Source organism: Chelonoidis abingdonii, chromosome 7 (assembly GCF_003597395.2).
Source record: "Chelonoidis abingdonii isolate Lonesome George chromosome 7, CheloAbing_2.0, whole genome shotgun sequence".
In the NCBI taxonomy this organism is placed as follows: Eukaryota; Metazoa; Chordata; order Testudines; family Testudinidae; genus Chelonoidis; species Chelonoidis abingdonii.
In genome coordinates this window covers 31,239,606-31,256,760 of record NC_133775.1, presented here as the reverse complement: position 1 = coordinate 31,256,760, position 17,155 = coordinate 31,239,606, and the positions used below count along the sequence as shown (strand labels likewise).

The 17,155-nt window shown below is 42.8% G+C and overlaps 1 protein-coding gene across 4 annotated transcripts in view; it reads right to left on the bottom strand.

Moving 5' to 3' along the window:
• Positions 1 to 7,705: 7,705 nt before the first annotated feature.
• Positions 7,706 to 17,155, bottom strand: part of SH3GLB1 (SH3 domain containing GRB2 like, endophilin B1) — a 35,565-nt gene continuing 26,115 nt past the window's right edge. For all 4 annotated transcript variants that reach the window (XM_032779267.2, XM_032779268.2, XM_032779269.2 and 1 more), the window contains 4 exons: positions 16,851 to 16,940; positions 16,188 to 16,288; positions 11,711 to 11,942; positions 7,706 to 8,185 (listed from right to left, as the gene is read on the bottom strand). In XM_032779267.2, coding sequence (XP_032635158.1) covers positions 8,078 to 8,185; positions 11,711 to 11,942; positions 16,188 to 16,288; positions 16,851 to 16,940 — 531 coding nt within the window. In that variant the 3' untranslated portion in view covers positions 7,706 to 8,077. The remainder of the gene's footprint in view (positions 8,186 to 11,710; positions 11,943 to 16,187; positions 16,289 to 16,850; positions 16,941 to 17,155) is intronic.

Sequence of the window (17,155 nt, the reverse complement as noted above, 5' to 3'; positions counted from 1 at the left end):
TCCCACAATGTATTTTTATTTTTATTTTTTCTTTCTTTTTATGTTATACATCTGTCTAGGTTCCAGCGATCGAAGCCGAGAACTTAAGCGTCTACGAGGCCACTGTATCATCTAAGTTTATATTTCTTTAGCAATCTCTTGTTCTGTTCCTTTCCCCTATATGCTCATTTGGGCCAACGAGATGAGTCCCCCTAGCGGTGCTTAGGTGTTTGCAGCATGCTAGGATTTAGACACTAGAATGACTCATCTGCGTCTGCTGTAAAAGCGTTCAAAAAGTATCCTGCTCTACCCTTGCTTTCCTAATTAGCGTAAGCCTACACGGAGGCATTCTATTGGGAGCACACCTTCCGTCGCGGGGCTAGAGAAGAGCTCCGGCCTAGGTGGGCTTGCATACAGAGTGCTCACCATTTATAGACTCTAAATAGCTGTAGATTATACATTAACGGTTACAGTCGCACTGGAGCTAGACGTCTGGGCTTGTTGCTGCACAGAGCCTGACCGTCGGTACGCGACTAAGCTCATGGCTCTAGCACACTCATCCATGGTTGACGTCACTTTAACCAAGACATCATTCAGACACGTATAAACTGACACTTTACGCTGGGTCACAAACCCCACGAGTGACACACAACTGACCGAGGTCCATTTAGATCGATATAAGGCAAACAGGGCTCTTTAAATCGGTATCTGGGTAGGTGCTCCTTCCCCCGCCGACAGGGATAGTATAGCGCTAAAGATCTCGGATATTTACCAGTGGATATAGAATCTAGGGAATTGACCAGAAGCTGTAAGGCATAGAGGCAAACTATGCGGCAATCGGTCCAAGAAAAGCACTTCGCGCTCCGTACCAGCAGCACTTCCCTGAACGCAAGGCCTGCCCCCCGTTACGTATCCCACACCTCCTAAGTGTGCGTGCGCAGTTCACTCAGCTGAGCGGGCTGTCGAGCAGGGGCATTTGTTACTGGACGAGCATATTGGGTCGCAGACACTCCGGATGCAGTATGGGCGGAGGTAATAGTATCAGAGACAACATACCCTGCGAAACTGCTGTGTTTTCATGAATTTCATTTCTTGTTTGGTTTCCAGCGTGGAGCTTCTGATCACACAGGTGACCACACAGAGCTCATCAACAGCACAGCAGTAGGCAAAGCAGATCCTCCTGCAGAAATCGCAAAAAGAGCTTCCAGCATGGACCGATTCTTCTGCTCCGGGCTGAGTAACTAGATCTGACGGTAAAGGGCATGGGTGGAAGGAAAGTGCTAACAAGAAACACCGTCAAAAGACGAAAAAAGAAAAAAATATTTGAAAATTTCCCAGAGTTCCTATGAGTGTGAGGAACCAGTGCGCACACACGAGGGATTCACTGCGCTAGACGTCAATAGCTAAGAGCTCGTCGCGTTCAGAAAGCCTTACCATGAGGAAATCCAAAGCACGCAAACACTGAGAAAGGACCGGTCAGGGCCCGAAAACATGCCGCTTCACCATGGCTGCAACAACTCGGAGTTTCTTAATGGGGACTGCGGGCTTAGGCGCAACCACGCTTTCAGCTTTAACCACCAAAGACAACACACCCTTGTGCGTGGATATTTCGCGAGGTGGGTTCTGTTATACCAACCGATGGCTGAGGAGGCTAGGCGAGAGGGGGAGATAGGATGAGGAGGAAGCAAGAGAAGAGGGGACGGATCGACCTGGAAAAGCAGACGAGCACAACAGCACGCCGTTGAGCCCCATACAGCCAGGAGCTTTTTGTGACCAGACGGAATTACCCTCCCAGCACTCCCAGATAGCCAGGCGACAGCAAGCTGGAGCGACTCTGGTGAGTGTACCTTTGTAATATAAACTGGTTTAACAGAGCGTTTAACTATTGATTTGCCAATGAGGGGCTGGATGGCTATTCCCAGGTTCGCACGGCCATAAGTCACTGGAAAAGTTTACACGCTGGGGATCGAGCCGGAAAACCTCCCAGGGACATCTCATGAAGCGCTCCTGGAGGTCAACTCCAAGCTCTTTGCTAGAAGGTTTTGGGCAGGCAGCCCTTTAGTTCCCGATCCACCATGTGTAGGACACTTTACATCCGACATTGCGGGACACTGTAGCAAGTACATAACGGAGGTGGATGCACATGCATGGACAAAAGCGATAAGCTGCGTACAAGGTCCCGGTGATTGCTCGAGGCAATAACGAAGGAGAACAATGCACACACGTTCTTTATCTTGCTCATTACCCTCACCAGAAGTGGGATATGCGTGTGATCATAGGTTATACCACTGGGAGTGAAACATTCCAGGAATTTTAATTTTAAGACAAGAGATTGGAATTATTGCTACTGGGCTGCTTTGGCTTAAAACCATCCTTCAATCTGAACGTAGCCAAGTGGGGGAACGGGAGAAGAATATGCGCTGAGCTTTTTTGAGTTGCGTTTTTGGCGTAGCAGGGAAGTGGCGTTACTCGAACGCTACCTACGACGACTACTGTGGTGGTGGGGTAAGCGGGGCACATCATCTGAGGGTTGCCTTTCCATCATACCAGCCAGTGCGGTGGGGGAGGGGTAAAGCAATCATCCTAGAGAATTGGGACGTGGGGGGTTGGCTTCTGCTGCGCAATGTTAACCAGGAAGAAAAGCTCAGAGGTGCACTAGTGTCATATGACAATGGTTCTGGAAGAGTGATAAAGCAATTCTATGAGGATACCATGGCTGCCAATAGGCAAGCTGCACATTCTGATGCCCTGCAGACTGCGTCTGTAGAAGATTTACCTCACACCAGGGCTATGTCAGGCACGTAACCGATAATTATATCTATCAACAAAAGAGCTGTTATCTAGTAGTGATTATCATCACCATGTGCTAATGTACGCGTGAAGTAGTGTTGTTACACTGTGAAAGACGGTATATTACACATGTTTCTTGTAAAATGTATACTCTTATCTACTGGTCTCTCTCTTTTTTCCCTCCCTTCATGCAGCGGCCACGTGGTCGCATGGTTGGGATTTCTTGAAGTCCTCCCTACTCCATCTGAAGGCTATCTCAGATAAGGCGGAAGGAAAAGAAGACGCGAGACAGACCAGAAATGTTCTGGCGAGTTACAATCATGAGTAACGCAATGAAAGAGCTCAATCTGACATGAGTGGAAAGGAATGGTAAGCAAGTACAGCACAACTTGAGCCAGTGGACACGTTATGGATTGGATAGAAAAGGAGACACGTGAAGGATAGGATGGGACAACGGGTAGAGGATTTATGGGAAGATGGATGACGTGAGATAGAGGTGGCAGACAGGAAAGATCAGATTGGTCGTATTGGCCAGGAAGATCAGCAGCGGTGCGGATGCTAACGCGTCAGGACAGCTGCTGCGAACTGAAATCAAACTGAACTATTATTCCCATACCGAGTCGTGTCTCGGACGGGTCAGGACAAGAGCAGCGGAGTTTCACCAGATGGCTCATTAGCGGAGCAACGCCCCTGTGTAACCACTCACCTCACTCTACGTCCCACCAATGGGTTGCCATATTCTTTCACTCACAGCCATGACGCTGTAGCATGGAACGTCGTGGGGGAAGGGGCTCTTCAATGGCATTCCTCGCACAGGAGGGCACCACGGATCCACACCCGTGACAAGTCAACAAAAGAGGCTGATTCATTACCTGGCTTTCTGAATGTGTTTAATGGCCTTTTCCCTTCCCTCGGCGTATCCTCCTGCTCATCCAACACACACTTCACGTTGATTTCTCTTTACACAGTTCTCTGCCTCATTTTATAATACATTTATTCACAAGGATAGAACAATCAGGATATAATGGTTAACGATAGTGCTTTACTTTCCATATAAGCAAAGGCTCAATATAGTCGAGAGAGGATGGTGGGTCTTGATATTACAGAGAAGAGTAATAAAGGCGAGGGGTTCATGAAGGAGAACAAACACAGCGTATTCCCCACACTCCGTACACTGGGCAGTGATGAAACTCATTTTCAAAGTCTATTCTCTGATGTTGCACCTCTTCCTGGTGTGCTTTCTAATCCCTTTGTTAGTGTCTGGGCTAGCCAGCAGTAGATCAGGCGACGCAGGTGATTCTGCCTCAGGGCGCCCAGTCCTCTGTTCATAGCAGGGTATTTCCCCTCTTAACTCTCACAGAGATTAGTGGAGCACTCACAGCACAGCACGACGAATACAATGGGAATTGTTTGGGCTGCGGTTCATGAGTGAGTCAGATAATATGGTGCACCAGCGCATGCCTTCTAACCGGCAATGAGCCACAAATTCTATTACTGGGATGTTCCGCATTACCATATCTGGCAACTAGCCTCCAGCCATGTGAGTTTTGAACAGCTCCTGACCATGTTCCAGCCGCCTGCCTGTGTATGGCTTCTGAGCATGGATCAAGGGGTAAGGGCTGGGTCACCAACAGGATAACTAGGGCATTTTCAACAATCCCCAACTGTTATTTTCTGGTCTGTCGCAAGTAATTCACACCATATTGCTTGCCAATGCCGATTTAAAACCAGAGCGAGGCTAATGGCTACTGGGTGCTGAGAGAACAGACAGCGAGCATACATGAACCTTCGGCCCTATCCACGTAGTGGGCATTGGTCTCGGATGAAACGTTCTTGTGATCCAACCAGTGGCATGCAGTCAGCCATCCTGGAAACACGTACCCTGCCCTTGCGGTTTTATGTAATGGAGTGCGTTCTCTGCTCCGGTGCCAAATTGAAGGGATAGTGGGTGGGTCTTGTTCCAATAAACAGATAGCTCAAGGGTTAAATGTCATCTTTCACCTGTAAAAGGTTTAACAAACACTGGAGTGAACCGGACACACCTGACCAAGAAGAGCAATCAAGTCAGAGACAGATCTTTCAAATCTGGGTGGCCAAGGGAAGCTTTGAGTTGTGTGCTTATCTTTATGTTCTGTGTGTGTTTTCTCTCTGGGGTCCTCAAAGAGGGACCAGATGTAAGCAGATTCCTCCAATCTTTCTAAACATCTCTTCTGTTTCTAATTTAGAAGTACTAGGATAAAGGCAGTTTCTAGTCCTTTTAATTAGGTCTCATTTCTTTTTTGCGAAAAATGTGTTCTGGCTGGTAGAATTGTTTTAATGTGTATTTGGCTGAAAGTATTTTAAAATTGTACTATCCTGCTGGAAGAGAGGCTTTTTTCCTCATTTTCTATAAGCTGAAAGACCCTGTAATATTACAGTATGGTATTATACAAGATTTCTTACTTTTCTCTCCTTTCTTTTATAAAAACTTTCTTTTGAAGGCAAGACATAATGTGATTTTTTTTTACCCCTTGTTAAATGCTAAGGTATTGAGTCTGTACTCACCAAGCGGACTTGGTGGGAGCAGAAGAGATCGGGGGGGGGCGAAATTCGTAAATTTTCACTTTGTTGGTTTGATTCAGGAGGCCTTAGAATCGTATCCCTCTGGGAGGGCGAAGGGCAGGGGTGGAGGTGAAATCCTCTGTTTTAAGATTCAGGAGTTTGAATAACTGTCTAATCTCTCCAGGATATCCAGGAGGGAAAGCCTGGAGGGAGGGGAGGGGAGGAGAACCTGACTTCTCTGGTGTTGTGATTCAGGAGTTGAAGCATGGTATCTCCTGGTGTATGCAGGTGGGAAAGACTGGGAGGAAGAAAGGGAGGGAGAAGGAAATGGTTTATTCCCTTTGTATTGTGAGACTAAGGAATTTTCGGTGCTTGGGGTCCCGCAAGGGAAGGTTGTTTGAAGGGACCAGAGTGCCCACAACACTATTATTTTTGGGTGGTGGCAGCTTTATCAGATCTAAGCAGTAATTAAGCTTTAGAGAAATTCATGCTGGTACCAATTTTTGACTCTAAAGGTTCAGAATTGAAGAAAGAATACCATGACAAGGTTCCATCTTCGCCCCACTACAGTTAGGGAATCCATTGCAAGCAAAGCAGAGGTCGCTTCCATGGCTTCACTGTCTGGGCTAGTGGCTTGGGAGGGTAATTCCGTCTGGGTCACAAAAAGCTCCTGGCTGTTGGGGCTAACGGAGTGTGTGCGCTCGCTGCAAGGTCGTCCTCCTCTTCCTCATCTTCCCCTTCCGCAGAATCCTCAGCCATGGTTGAAATTACAACCCCCATCTCGGAGTCCACGGACAGGGTGGGGTAGTGGTGGTGCAGCCTCCTAAAACTGCATGCAGCTCAGCGTAGAAGCGGCATGTTTTCAGCCCTGACCCGGACCTTCCGTTTGCTGCTTTGGTTTTAAGGAGCTCAGACAAGCCTACCAGAACTTTCACTCTGCATTGCACTGAGTCCCTGGTGTGACCTCTCTCCATCATAGCCTTGGAATTTTTTTTAAATATTTTTTCATTTCATCTTTTGGAACGGAGTTCTGTTAGCACTGAATCCTCTCCCCATATAGTGATCAGATCCAGTACCTCCCGTGCAGTCCATGCTGGAGCTCTTTTTCGATTCTCAGGAGACTGCATTGCTACCTGTGCTGATCAGAGCTCCACGCTAGCCCAACAGGAAATGAAATTTAAAGGTTCATGGGGCTTTTCCTGTATACTTGGCCAGTGCATCTGAGTTCAGATTGCTGTCCAGAGCGGTCACAGTGGTGCACTGTGGGATACCACCCCGAGGCCAATACCGTCGATTTGTGGCCACACTAAGCCTAATCCAACATGGCAATACTGATTTTAGCGCTACTCCTCTCATCGGGGAGAAGTACAGAAACCGATTTAAAGAGCCCTTTATATCGATATAAAGGGCCTCGTAATGTGGACGGGTACAGCATTAAATCAGTTTAACTCTGCTAAAATTGGTTTAAACGCACAGTGTAGACCACGCCTAAGAGTTAGTTTTAATCATCTCCAGACATTTTTCTACTGTCACTGTTTAATAAATGACATTGCATTAGATCCCCATTATCCTTTTAAAGAGCCAGGCTGCTCTGTGGCAGCAATAGATTGGTGCATCTCAATAAAGATGTAATTGACAACTTACTGAAAATTCAATTAAGCTCTTTGATTAGTTTGAAGTTAGTATTAATAAACACTAAGTGTAAGAGTAAATTAGTGAACTGCCCACCTTCACCTACATGTGACCTTGAACTTAAAAGCATATCTGATGCAAAATGTGTTTGTTACATGAAAGACAATTAAAAATAGCATAAATTGACACTGACGTGTGTCAGTGGAAGTTCTGGTTAAGTCATTGGGTCATTTTCTGCTCCCAAGACTTTAGCACTATCTTTTCTTACGTATAGTGAAAGCAAACATTTATGATGCTTCCTGTGACATTTATATTGAATGGAATGAATATCTAGAATTTTTCTGGATGTTTCTTTGAGTAGACTGCAGTACGTCAGTTTGAAATTTTGGGTTGGTTCATGTGTTTTTGCTTTATTAAAGCTTTGGCATGAGGCAGAAAAATCATCAAGCAGGGTTCTCTGGAAATGTTACCTTAAAAAAAAAAAAAAAAAAAACCAAACAAAAAAAACAAAACCCCACAAAACCCAAACACAAATATACATAAAAAAAAATAATCAAAAATGGGTTTTCAACTAGGAACTCAATTTACTTTAAAAGGATTAAAATGTATGTATCATTCAACTGTTAACCACAAAATGTCAACAAGTTCATATCAATATATCATGCTGGAGAGCCAGAGACAAATATAGTTTAATTTTTAAAGTGTTAACACCAGTTTTTTGGCAATTCACTATGCTGAGCAAATAACTGGAGTCCGACTGATATCAATTCACAATAAATTTATTTTATGTGAGGAAAGAAGCTTGCCATTAATGAAAAATTCAGTAGAAAACAGTGCCCTCCTGCTTTCGGTCTAGATTACTCAAAAGTAGAATCTTGGTATTAGTGGAAACTTCAGTAGAAACAATTCTGTAGGAAACATTCTTGGCACATGAAATAAAAGCTTTAAACACAAATGAAATCTCAACAGAGTATTTACCATGCAACAATACTGGCAGAAGAGCCAGTTTTGGATGACTGGTATTCTTCTCCCTTAAGACAATAACATGGAAGACACTCAAATCTGCTTTATATAAAGTTAATTGTATATAAATATGGTGTCACCGTAACTGGCAGTCTTTAGTCAGGCCAGCCATTTAGTTTAGCAGTTCTAAGTAAGTAATAGGCACTTTGCCCTTTTGATTTCCCCTTTCACCCATCAGCCAGTCTGAATCCATACCAGGGACACTGTACACTGTGATCACCTAAAAACAAAAAAAAAAAAAAAACACCATTAAAATTTGACCTAGAATAAATATTCTTGGCAATAAAGAACAAATATTTCCAAAGGCTCGGATTTCTGATATTAGCTACATGCATATTTTTAAAAGGGTATATTTCACATGAGCTTCCACAGAGCAGTAAGCAAACGTTTGCAGAAACTATTACTCATGATCAGTAGGAGAGAGTTTGACAAAGTAGAAAGTATTTTAAAAGGCCTGAGTTAGAAAGAGTCCCTTTTGATATTTAGATGAAACCTTTGTCTTGTTATTGCTTTTATACATGTTGACTTTATATATAAATCCTCTATACAGCAGTTCTCTTAATACGGATAGTTCCTCGGCAACTTTAAGTTCCTCTGCAATTTAAAGTTCCTTCAATCACAGAAAGGTAGGACTGAAAGGGTCCTCGATAGGTTATCTAGTCCAGTCCCCTGCACTGAGGTAGGACTAAGGATTACTTAGACCATCCCTGACAGGTGATCTTAAAACCTGTTCTTAAAACCCTCTAATGACAGAGATGCCACAACCCCCCTAGTAATTTGTTCCAGTGTTTAACTACCTTTACAGTTAAAAAGCTTTCCTAATGTCTAGCTTAAATCTTCCTTGCTGCAATTTAAGACTATTGCTTCTTGTCCTATCCTCAGAGGTTAAGGATCTCTTCGCCTCCTCCTTGTAACCTTTTATACACTTGAAAAGGTATGTTCCATCTCAGTCTTCTCTTTTCCAGACTAAACCAACCCAATTTTTTGCCTCCAATCTTTCCTCAGGTAATGTTTCTTTTAAACCTTTAATCATTTTTGTTATTTTCAGGACTCTCTACAATCTGTCCATATTCTTCCTTAAATGTGGCACCCAGAACTGGACAATACTCCAGTTGAGGCTTTATCAGTGCTAAGTAGAGTGGTAGAATTATTTATCATGCATGCTTACAATAATTCTGCTAATACACACCAGAACAATGTTTGCTTTTTTTGCAACAGTGTTATGTTGTTGACCAATGAAAAACGGTAGAACCTTCTGCATTCCTTCTTTCCAGGCAGTTATTTTCCATTTTATATTTGTGCAACTGCTTATTCCTTCCTAAGTGTAGTACCCTGAATTAGTCCTTACTGAATTTCATCTTATTTACTTTAGACCATTCCTCCAATTTGTCCAGAGCGTTTTGAATTCTAATCCAGTCATCCAAGGTGCTTGCAACCCCTCTCAGCTTCAAATGTATAAGTGTACTCTCTATGTCATTAGACAAATAATTTATGAAGATTTTCAACAGAACTGGACCCAAAACAGATCCCTGAGGGACCCCCCTAGATATGCCTTTCTAGCTTGACCATGAGCCATTGATAACTACTCTGAGTACGGTTTTCCAGCCAGTTGTGCACCTACTTATAGCATAGGGGAGGGCAAACTACGGCCTGTGGTTTGGATCTGGCCCGTCAGGGTTTTCAATCTGGCCCGCAGGATTGCCAGCCCCATGGCACAGGGGGGATAAGGCAGGCTCCCTACCTACCCTGACCCCGCTCCCAGAAGCAGCCAGCTCCATGTCCTTGTGGCCCCTGGTGGTGGTGGTGGTGGGGGGCACACAGAGCTTTGTGCCTGGAAACCACGGTCAATGGGAGCTTCGGGGGTGGTGCCCACAGGTGAGGGCAGTGCACAGTGGAGCCGCCTGCCCCACCCCACCCCCAGGAACCACTGCTAGAGATGCTGGCCACTTCCAGGAGCAGCGCAGGGGCAGGGAAGGCAGTGACCTGAGCCCCCTCCTGTACCCCAACCCTTTGCCCTGAGCCCCTTCCTGCATACCACACCACCTCCAACACCCCAACCTCCTGCCCTATATTCATGGCCCTGCATACAATTACCTCACCCAGCTGTGACTCTCAGGCCAAAAAGTTTGCCCACCCCTGTTACAGCAGTTTCATATAGGCTATATTTCTCTAGCTTATGAGATGATTATGTGAGACAGCATCAAAAGCTTTACTCAAGTAGATATGACATCTACCATCTCCCATCCACAAGGCTTATTAAGCTGTCAAAGGAGGCTATTAGGTTGATTTGACATGATTTGTTCTTGACAAATCCATGTTGACTGTTACTTATTACCTTAGTTTATTATAGGTGCTTGCAAATTGTTTGATTTGCTCCATTATCTTTCTGTGTACTGAAGTTAAACTGACTGGTCTGTAATTCCCTGGGTTGTCCTTATTCCCCTTTTAATACATAGGTAGTATATTTGCCCTTATAAAGTCCTCTGGATCTCTCCCATCCTTCACAAGTTCTCAAAGATAATAGCTAATGGCTCAAAGATCTCTTCAGCTAGCTCCTTAAGTATTCTAGGATGTATTTCATCAGGCCCTGTTGACTTGAAGACTTCTAACTTGTCTAATGGCACATCTATACTTAAAATGCTCCATCAGTGCAGCTGCATCAACCCAGCTCTAGCACTTTAATGAAGTCATAAGCCAATGGGAGAGAGGTCTCCCATTAGCATAGTTAGTCCACTTCCCTGAGAGAAGCTCTCGTGCCAACATAGTGCTGTCTACATGAGAGGTTACATCAGTATAACAACATTGCTCAGGGGTGCTGATTTAGTGATCCAGTTATACGAGTGATTTAGTTATAGTGATATAGGTCCATACCGTAGACCAGACCGAAGTAATTCTTAACTTGTTCATTTCCTATTTAACTGAGATCCTATCCCACTTGCATCCTCCTTATGTTTGTCAGAGGAGTGTTAACTTTTTTGGTGGGAAAAAAGAAAGACTACATAACATGAAAAGGGGTGGCAGAATTGAACCTCAACTGCTTAACCCATAGGATAACACTTACTGTGCCTGCCTCACAGAAGTTACCCCATTTTATGATATTAGGATAAGCAAGTACCAGGAACTTCAGTGACTTGCAAAAGGTGGCAGTGAAATTCTGATACATTAGGTCAGTGGTTCTCAACCAGGGGTGCATGTACGCCCTGGAAGACCTCTATGCACCCCTCGGGGTACATCAGCTCATCTAGATATTTGCCTAGTTTTACAACAGGCTACAGAAAAAGCAGTAGTGAAGTCAGTACAAACTAAAATTTCAAACACACGACGACTTGTTTATACCGCTTTATATACTGTAACACTGGAATATAAATATCGTACTTTCATCTCAACTGATTTATTTTATAATTATATGGTAAAAATGAGATAGTAAGCCATTTTTTCAGTAAAAGTGTACTGTGACACTTGTATTTGTGTGTCTGATTTTGCGAACAAGTAGATTTTAAGTGAGGTGAAACCTGGGGTATGCAAGACAAATGAGAATCCTGAAAGAGTACAGTAGTCTAGAAAGGTTGAGAGCTACTGCATTAGGTTACACAGAGAGGTTTCTAGCCTCCACTCCAGAATACTTAAGTCACTATTTCTATGTTGAACACACAAGTTTCCTAAAATAGTATTTAAGGCATTTAAACTTATTAGTCATGAGTATACTGGTTTTAAATTATGATGCTATTTAGAAAAAGCCTCTTACCTCATCAGCAAGAAGTGATAGTTCACTGCTGTTTGCAGCATCATAATCATAGAGAACTCTGGCTTTCCTGCTGCCACTTGATGCTTTGAGTTCACTGAAGCCTGAAGTAACTACTGAATTGCTTACTGAAGGCAATGAAGCAGAGGCAGAAGCCAAGACTGAGGAAGCAGAAACACTTGGCACTGTGGTCGAGGAAGACTGATTATTGTTAGAGCGGAAGGCAGATGGAAAGCTGTGGAAAAACAAGACGACCACGGACTGAATTATTTCAACACACATGGAAGCAAGCCTTCATCACTATCGTAAGAGTTTCAATTATATGACCCTGTGACCTTTCCTACCAACTGTGTAACAGGCACTACACGTTGTGACAGCAAAGCTTATTACCTTCCTTGACGTCTGAAGTGTAGTTCTCTTCACGCCAGTTGCATCTGTCAACACCCCAAATGGGAAATCATCTTTGATTCATGGATTTCACAAGCAGAACCATTATAGCTGATAGCTACTAAGCATTATTCATGAATGATAGGTTTTATCAGTATCACAAATAAAACCAGCTATTGGACATGAATAGGAATATGATACTTACAACTCAGACAATTCCCCTGACAAGGGAATATATAGCCATTAAAACACCGCCCCCACCCCACCCACGGAAGCTATTGTTGTGCAAACTCCATGTCACTCTGCCCCATACCCTCCATCTAACCACCATCCTCTACAGTCTATATACAAAGTGTTCTGGCCACTCTAGCTCAGATATCATCTTGCTGCAAATCTCCACTTTCTCCCATCAGTCCTACACAGGCTGGAAACCCCACTAGTGCTACCTCTTTCACACTCTTGATGTGGGGAAGAGACTTCATCCTTACCCTGCCTACTTTATTTCACCACAGAATAGCATTCATGCTATTTCAAATAAAATTAAGAGCTAGAGTCGTACCCTGAGCATCTCACAATCCAAGCCGGAACTTGCATATACTGGCTACAAATCCCAGAGTAACTACATACCCGAACAAGAACATAAATTTCATGTCCTCAAATCAAGACAGAAAACTAAGCAAGGACATCTGCCCTCCTTGCCTGGCAGCCTGCTTCTGCAGAAAGTCTGGCTGTTGCCTATATCTGACAGCACCAGTGGTCAGTCAGCTAGTACACAAGCCAAGTGGTCTACATATCCTCTTCATCCTCTCCTACTCTGAGCAATCAGCAACTATGCCCCATTTATTTACAAATTTAGGGCCCTATCCAGTGTGAAAAGTGGAACTCAAGAAACTGTCCGCTCACACTCCAGGACTAGTACAGTGCAGACTTCCTTATTCAAGATATATGGCAGGAAGGACAGGAATTGGTTTAACCACCACTATAGTTTTAAGCTAAGTAGATTACTCCCGAGGGAATTCGGTGCCAAAAAATTTAAAATTCTGCAAATTTTATTTGTCAATAAATAAATGTGGCTCCAGTATGGTAGTGAGGAGCACAGGCCACTGGCTGCATTGAGGTGAGAGATCACCCTGAAACCACCACCCCACCCCGGTACTGGAATTTGGCAGCGAGGCTGCACCCGACCCTGACAGTGGAAGGGCCAGGCCTGCTTCAGAAACACTCCAGGGCCCTGCCCCACTGCACCAGGCATAGGTGGGCAGGTTTAGCCCAACAGGATCCAAGTGCAGAGGGATCCAGGTGTGGGGTGAGAAGTTTCTGTGTGGGGCAATCTGGGCTCAGAGGGAGATCTGGATGTACCAGGGCTTAGGTGCGGGGAGGGGTTCTGGGTGAAGGAGCAAGGGGACTCTGCAGGGGATCCAGGTGAAGGTGATCAGGGATCAGCAGGGGGGTCTGAGTGTGGAGGGCCATTTTCTGCAGGGAAGCACAGGAATTCTGCAGGGGGGGCTGTTTTCTGTGGTTGTGCAGTCTCGCAGAATCACCCCCTAGGAGTAGTAGATTCAAGTTTCATATGGCAGTTTGAGAGACTTTCCAGCCCATAGACTGAGCATCACAGGATTATGGAGATAGGGTAAAGCCAAGTTTCAAGACCACATTGACATATTTCCATAACCACTGGCAGTTTGTAAAAGCATGTTAAAATAAAAGCACTGTACATGCCTAGGCAAAGGAATTAGTTAAGAGGAACTATCTCCTTTAGGTTAAAACTTATGTTTCAAGTAAGTCCTATTTGCTTTCCACAGATCAGGGGTAGGCAACCTATGGCATGGGTGCCAAAGGTGGCACGCGAGCTGAGTTTCAGTGGCACTCAAACTGCCTGGGTCCTGGCAGCTCTGCATTTTATTTAATTTTAAATGAAGCTTCTTAAACATTTTAAAAACCTTTATTTACTTTACATATAATAGTTTAGTTCTATATTACAGATTTGTAGAAAGAGACCTTCTAAGAACATTAAAATGTATTACTGGCACGCAAAACCTTAAATTAGAGTGAATGAATGAAGACTCAGCACACCACTTCTGAAAGGTTGCTGACCCCTGCTATAGATTATCAACCTAGTTCTTGAAGTCTGTACTCTCGCCATTTGTTGTTACTCAGAACAGTCTTTCAAAAACACTTCGACTCATCATAAAAATGTAAGCTATCCAAAAATCTGTGCCTCTCTCATGTAGCTTCTCTTCAACTTTTGATTCTGTGGTATACAAGTTACTTAATTTATATGAGTGTACCATCTTTCATGGAGGCTCTCAATGGGCTTTACAGATATTAAACCTCTTAACTTGTTCATATAGCTAACAGAAGCGCTTTGTAAGAGGAAGAAATGAGGCACAGGGCTTAAGTGACAAAAAGAGACTCAGGAGTATTAGCTTTTTCCCTGCTATAGCTACCACACTCTCCCTCTCACGAAGGTAAAGTTTATGCATTCTTTATCTATATAGAGAAATACAAAGCCTCATGTAGTAGAACCTCGAGTTATGAATACCTTGGGAATGTAGGCTGTTCATAATTCTGAACAGAACACTATGGTTCTTTCAAAAGTTTACAACTATACATTGACTTAATACAGTTTTGAAACTTTACTATGCAGAAAAGAAATGCTGCTTTTAACGATCTTAATTTAAATGAAACAAGTAAAGAAAGTTTCTTTACCTTGTCAAATCTTTAACTTCTGTTTTTTTAAACAAAATTTTTTTTTTTTTTTTTTTTTTTTTTTTTTTTTTTTTTTTTTACACACAGTACAGTACTGTGTTAAATGTATTTGCTTTTTTGTGTCTCTGCTGCTGCCGCTGCCTGATTGCATACTTCCAGTTCCAAATGAGATGTGTGGTTGACCAGTCAGTTTTTAACCGAGATTCTAATGTACGTATGTGTTGGGCTTGTTGTTTTAGCAGCCCACATACAACATAACAAAACTTGTAAATGAGTTAGTGCAAATTATAATACTGCATCAAATTTTAAAAGATACTAGTTTCAAATGCCAGTTATTTTTAAGCTTGTTTTGAGAAGGGAAGTTAATGGTAAATTTCAGTTACCATCATCACAAAAAATAAAATAAAATAATAGATTCCACTCACTGAGTATGTGTTAGAATGTATTTCAACAGGTCCATTAAGAGTTTTAGTTAAAGCAGCTTTCCATTTACAAGTGGCTGCAAAAGAGACTCTTTTCTTCTCGTAAAGAAAAGGTTAACAGAAATTATTCAATTAAAGCTTGTCTACACCTTGAAAGATACCAAAATAGCTATTCCCAGCTAATTATTTGGGAATAGCTATTTTGGAATAAACCCCATGTGGACACTGAATCCAGAAAGCTTGCTCTCCGTTGAATAAAGTGGTCTGGCATACACTATAGTTTCAGAAAAATTCTGATTGGGACAAAGGGTTTGAAATAGGGAGCTGTATGAAATGTATAGAATCTATAACCATACAATTCTTTAAAGCATTTTAGAATTTAGGCAATAGATGGTTTCTCTCACTTGCTTTTTTTAAAAAAGCTTAAGCTATCCAGATAGTAGCAAGTAGTTTACCTACTCAGTTGCTACCATTAATTTCCCCACCAAGCTTCTTGTATTACGAAATGTATTTCTCCCCATAGTAATTTGCTTTACTGATAACCTGCTCTAACTCTGGAGAACACACTTGGTTCGCAAATCAATTTGACTTTTAACTTGCTAATGGATCTACAAATAGTACAACGGCCTCCACTACATTTGACAGCTGTATGCTAGCATGGAACAACACCAACGCAGTAGAATAATTAGAAGGATTCTGCTAGGAATCCTCTAGATCTCTACCAGAAGTGGTCACATGTGCTCCCCACGCCTCATTATAGACTCCGCAAAGTCTCCGTCTCATTTTATGCTTCACAGCATTGGCTCTATCTACATGTTTGGGATTTCTGCTCCACATGTGCATTAGAGGTTTGCAGAACTTACTCTATACCAATGTAGTTACAACAGTGCAAGTTTTCCTTCCTCTAAACAAGCCCTTACAGAAAGCTGAAACTATAAAAAAAGCTTTTGCAGTTTTATTACCTTCCAAGTTGTTTCTGGAGGTCCACCATATATTGGTAACATTGTGCATAATAGGTCATTTGAGCTTCAACAAAATCAGTCAGACAGCGAAGATGATGTGCCTATAATATAGTGAAGAGTTCAAGTTTTTTGTGCATAAGAAGAATACTATACCTGCATTAAAAGGGCTGGCTTGGTAGCTTAGCATCAGTAGCAACCCTGAATTTGGGGGTGGTAGGGAGAGAGAAGAGGGGATGGCTAGGGAACAACAAATTCATGACCCAGACTCACAAGGTAATTGGGATGTTAGTACTATAGAAACAATATTTTCAGGCCTCAGAGATATGATGCTTGCATGATGCCCACCATTTTTAATTCTCTGCCCAACTGAAGAGTTACTGTAGTACACAGTAATTTTGTAATTTGTAGCCTCAACACAGGGTGGGTCTGGTGGGGATCTCAGAAGCTTAGAACAAAGGTGCCCAAAAGGTCTTCTTGCTAGGGCCCTGGGGAGACCAGAGTTAAGGTAGCTAGACAGTAACTACAGCTTAGAAGTTGAGATTCAAATGGGTATGTATTGTGTAACACATTTTAAGGTGTTATGGAAAAACTAGCATTTTAAAAGTATTTCCAAGCAACTTTCTGTAGTTATTTTTTTTCATTTTCTACCATTTAGATACTCACATGTGTACTGTTGATGCCTTCCAGCAGAAGTCTGGTAATCTCTGCTTGACGGTCAAATTCACTCTGAGTTATTCGTACTTCCTGTTCAGACTGAAGAGTATAAACTTATTAGAAGGTTGGGGGAAGAAAAAAAAAAAAAAAAAAAAAAAGCTTAACACTGCTTACTAACACCATTACAATTTCTATGTGAAGGCCTTGATCCTACAAACACACACAGGTGCTTAACTTTATGCATCTAAATGGTTCCATGGACTTCAATGGGATCATTCACGTGCATGCAGTAAAGCATATGTTTAGGTGTTTGC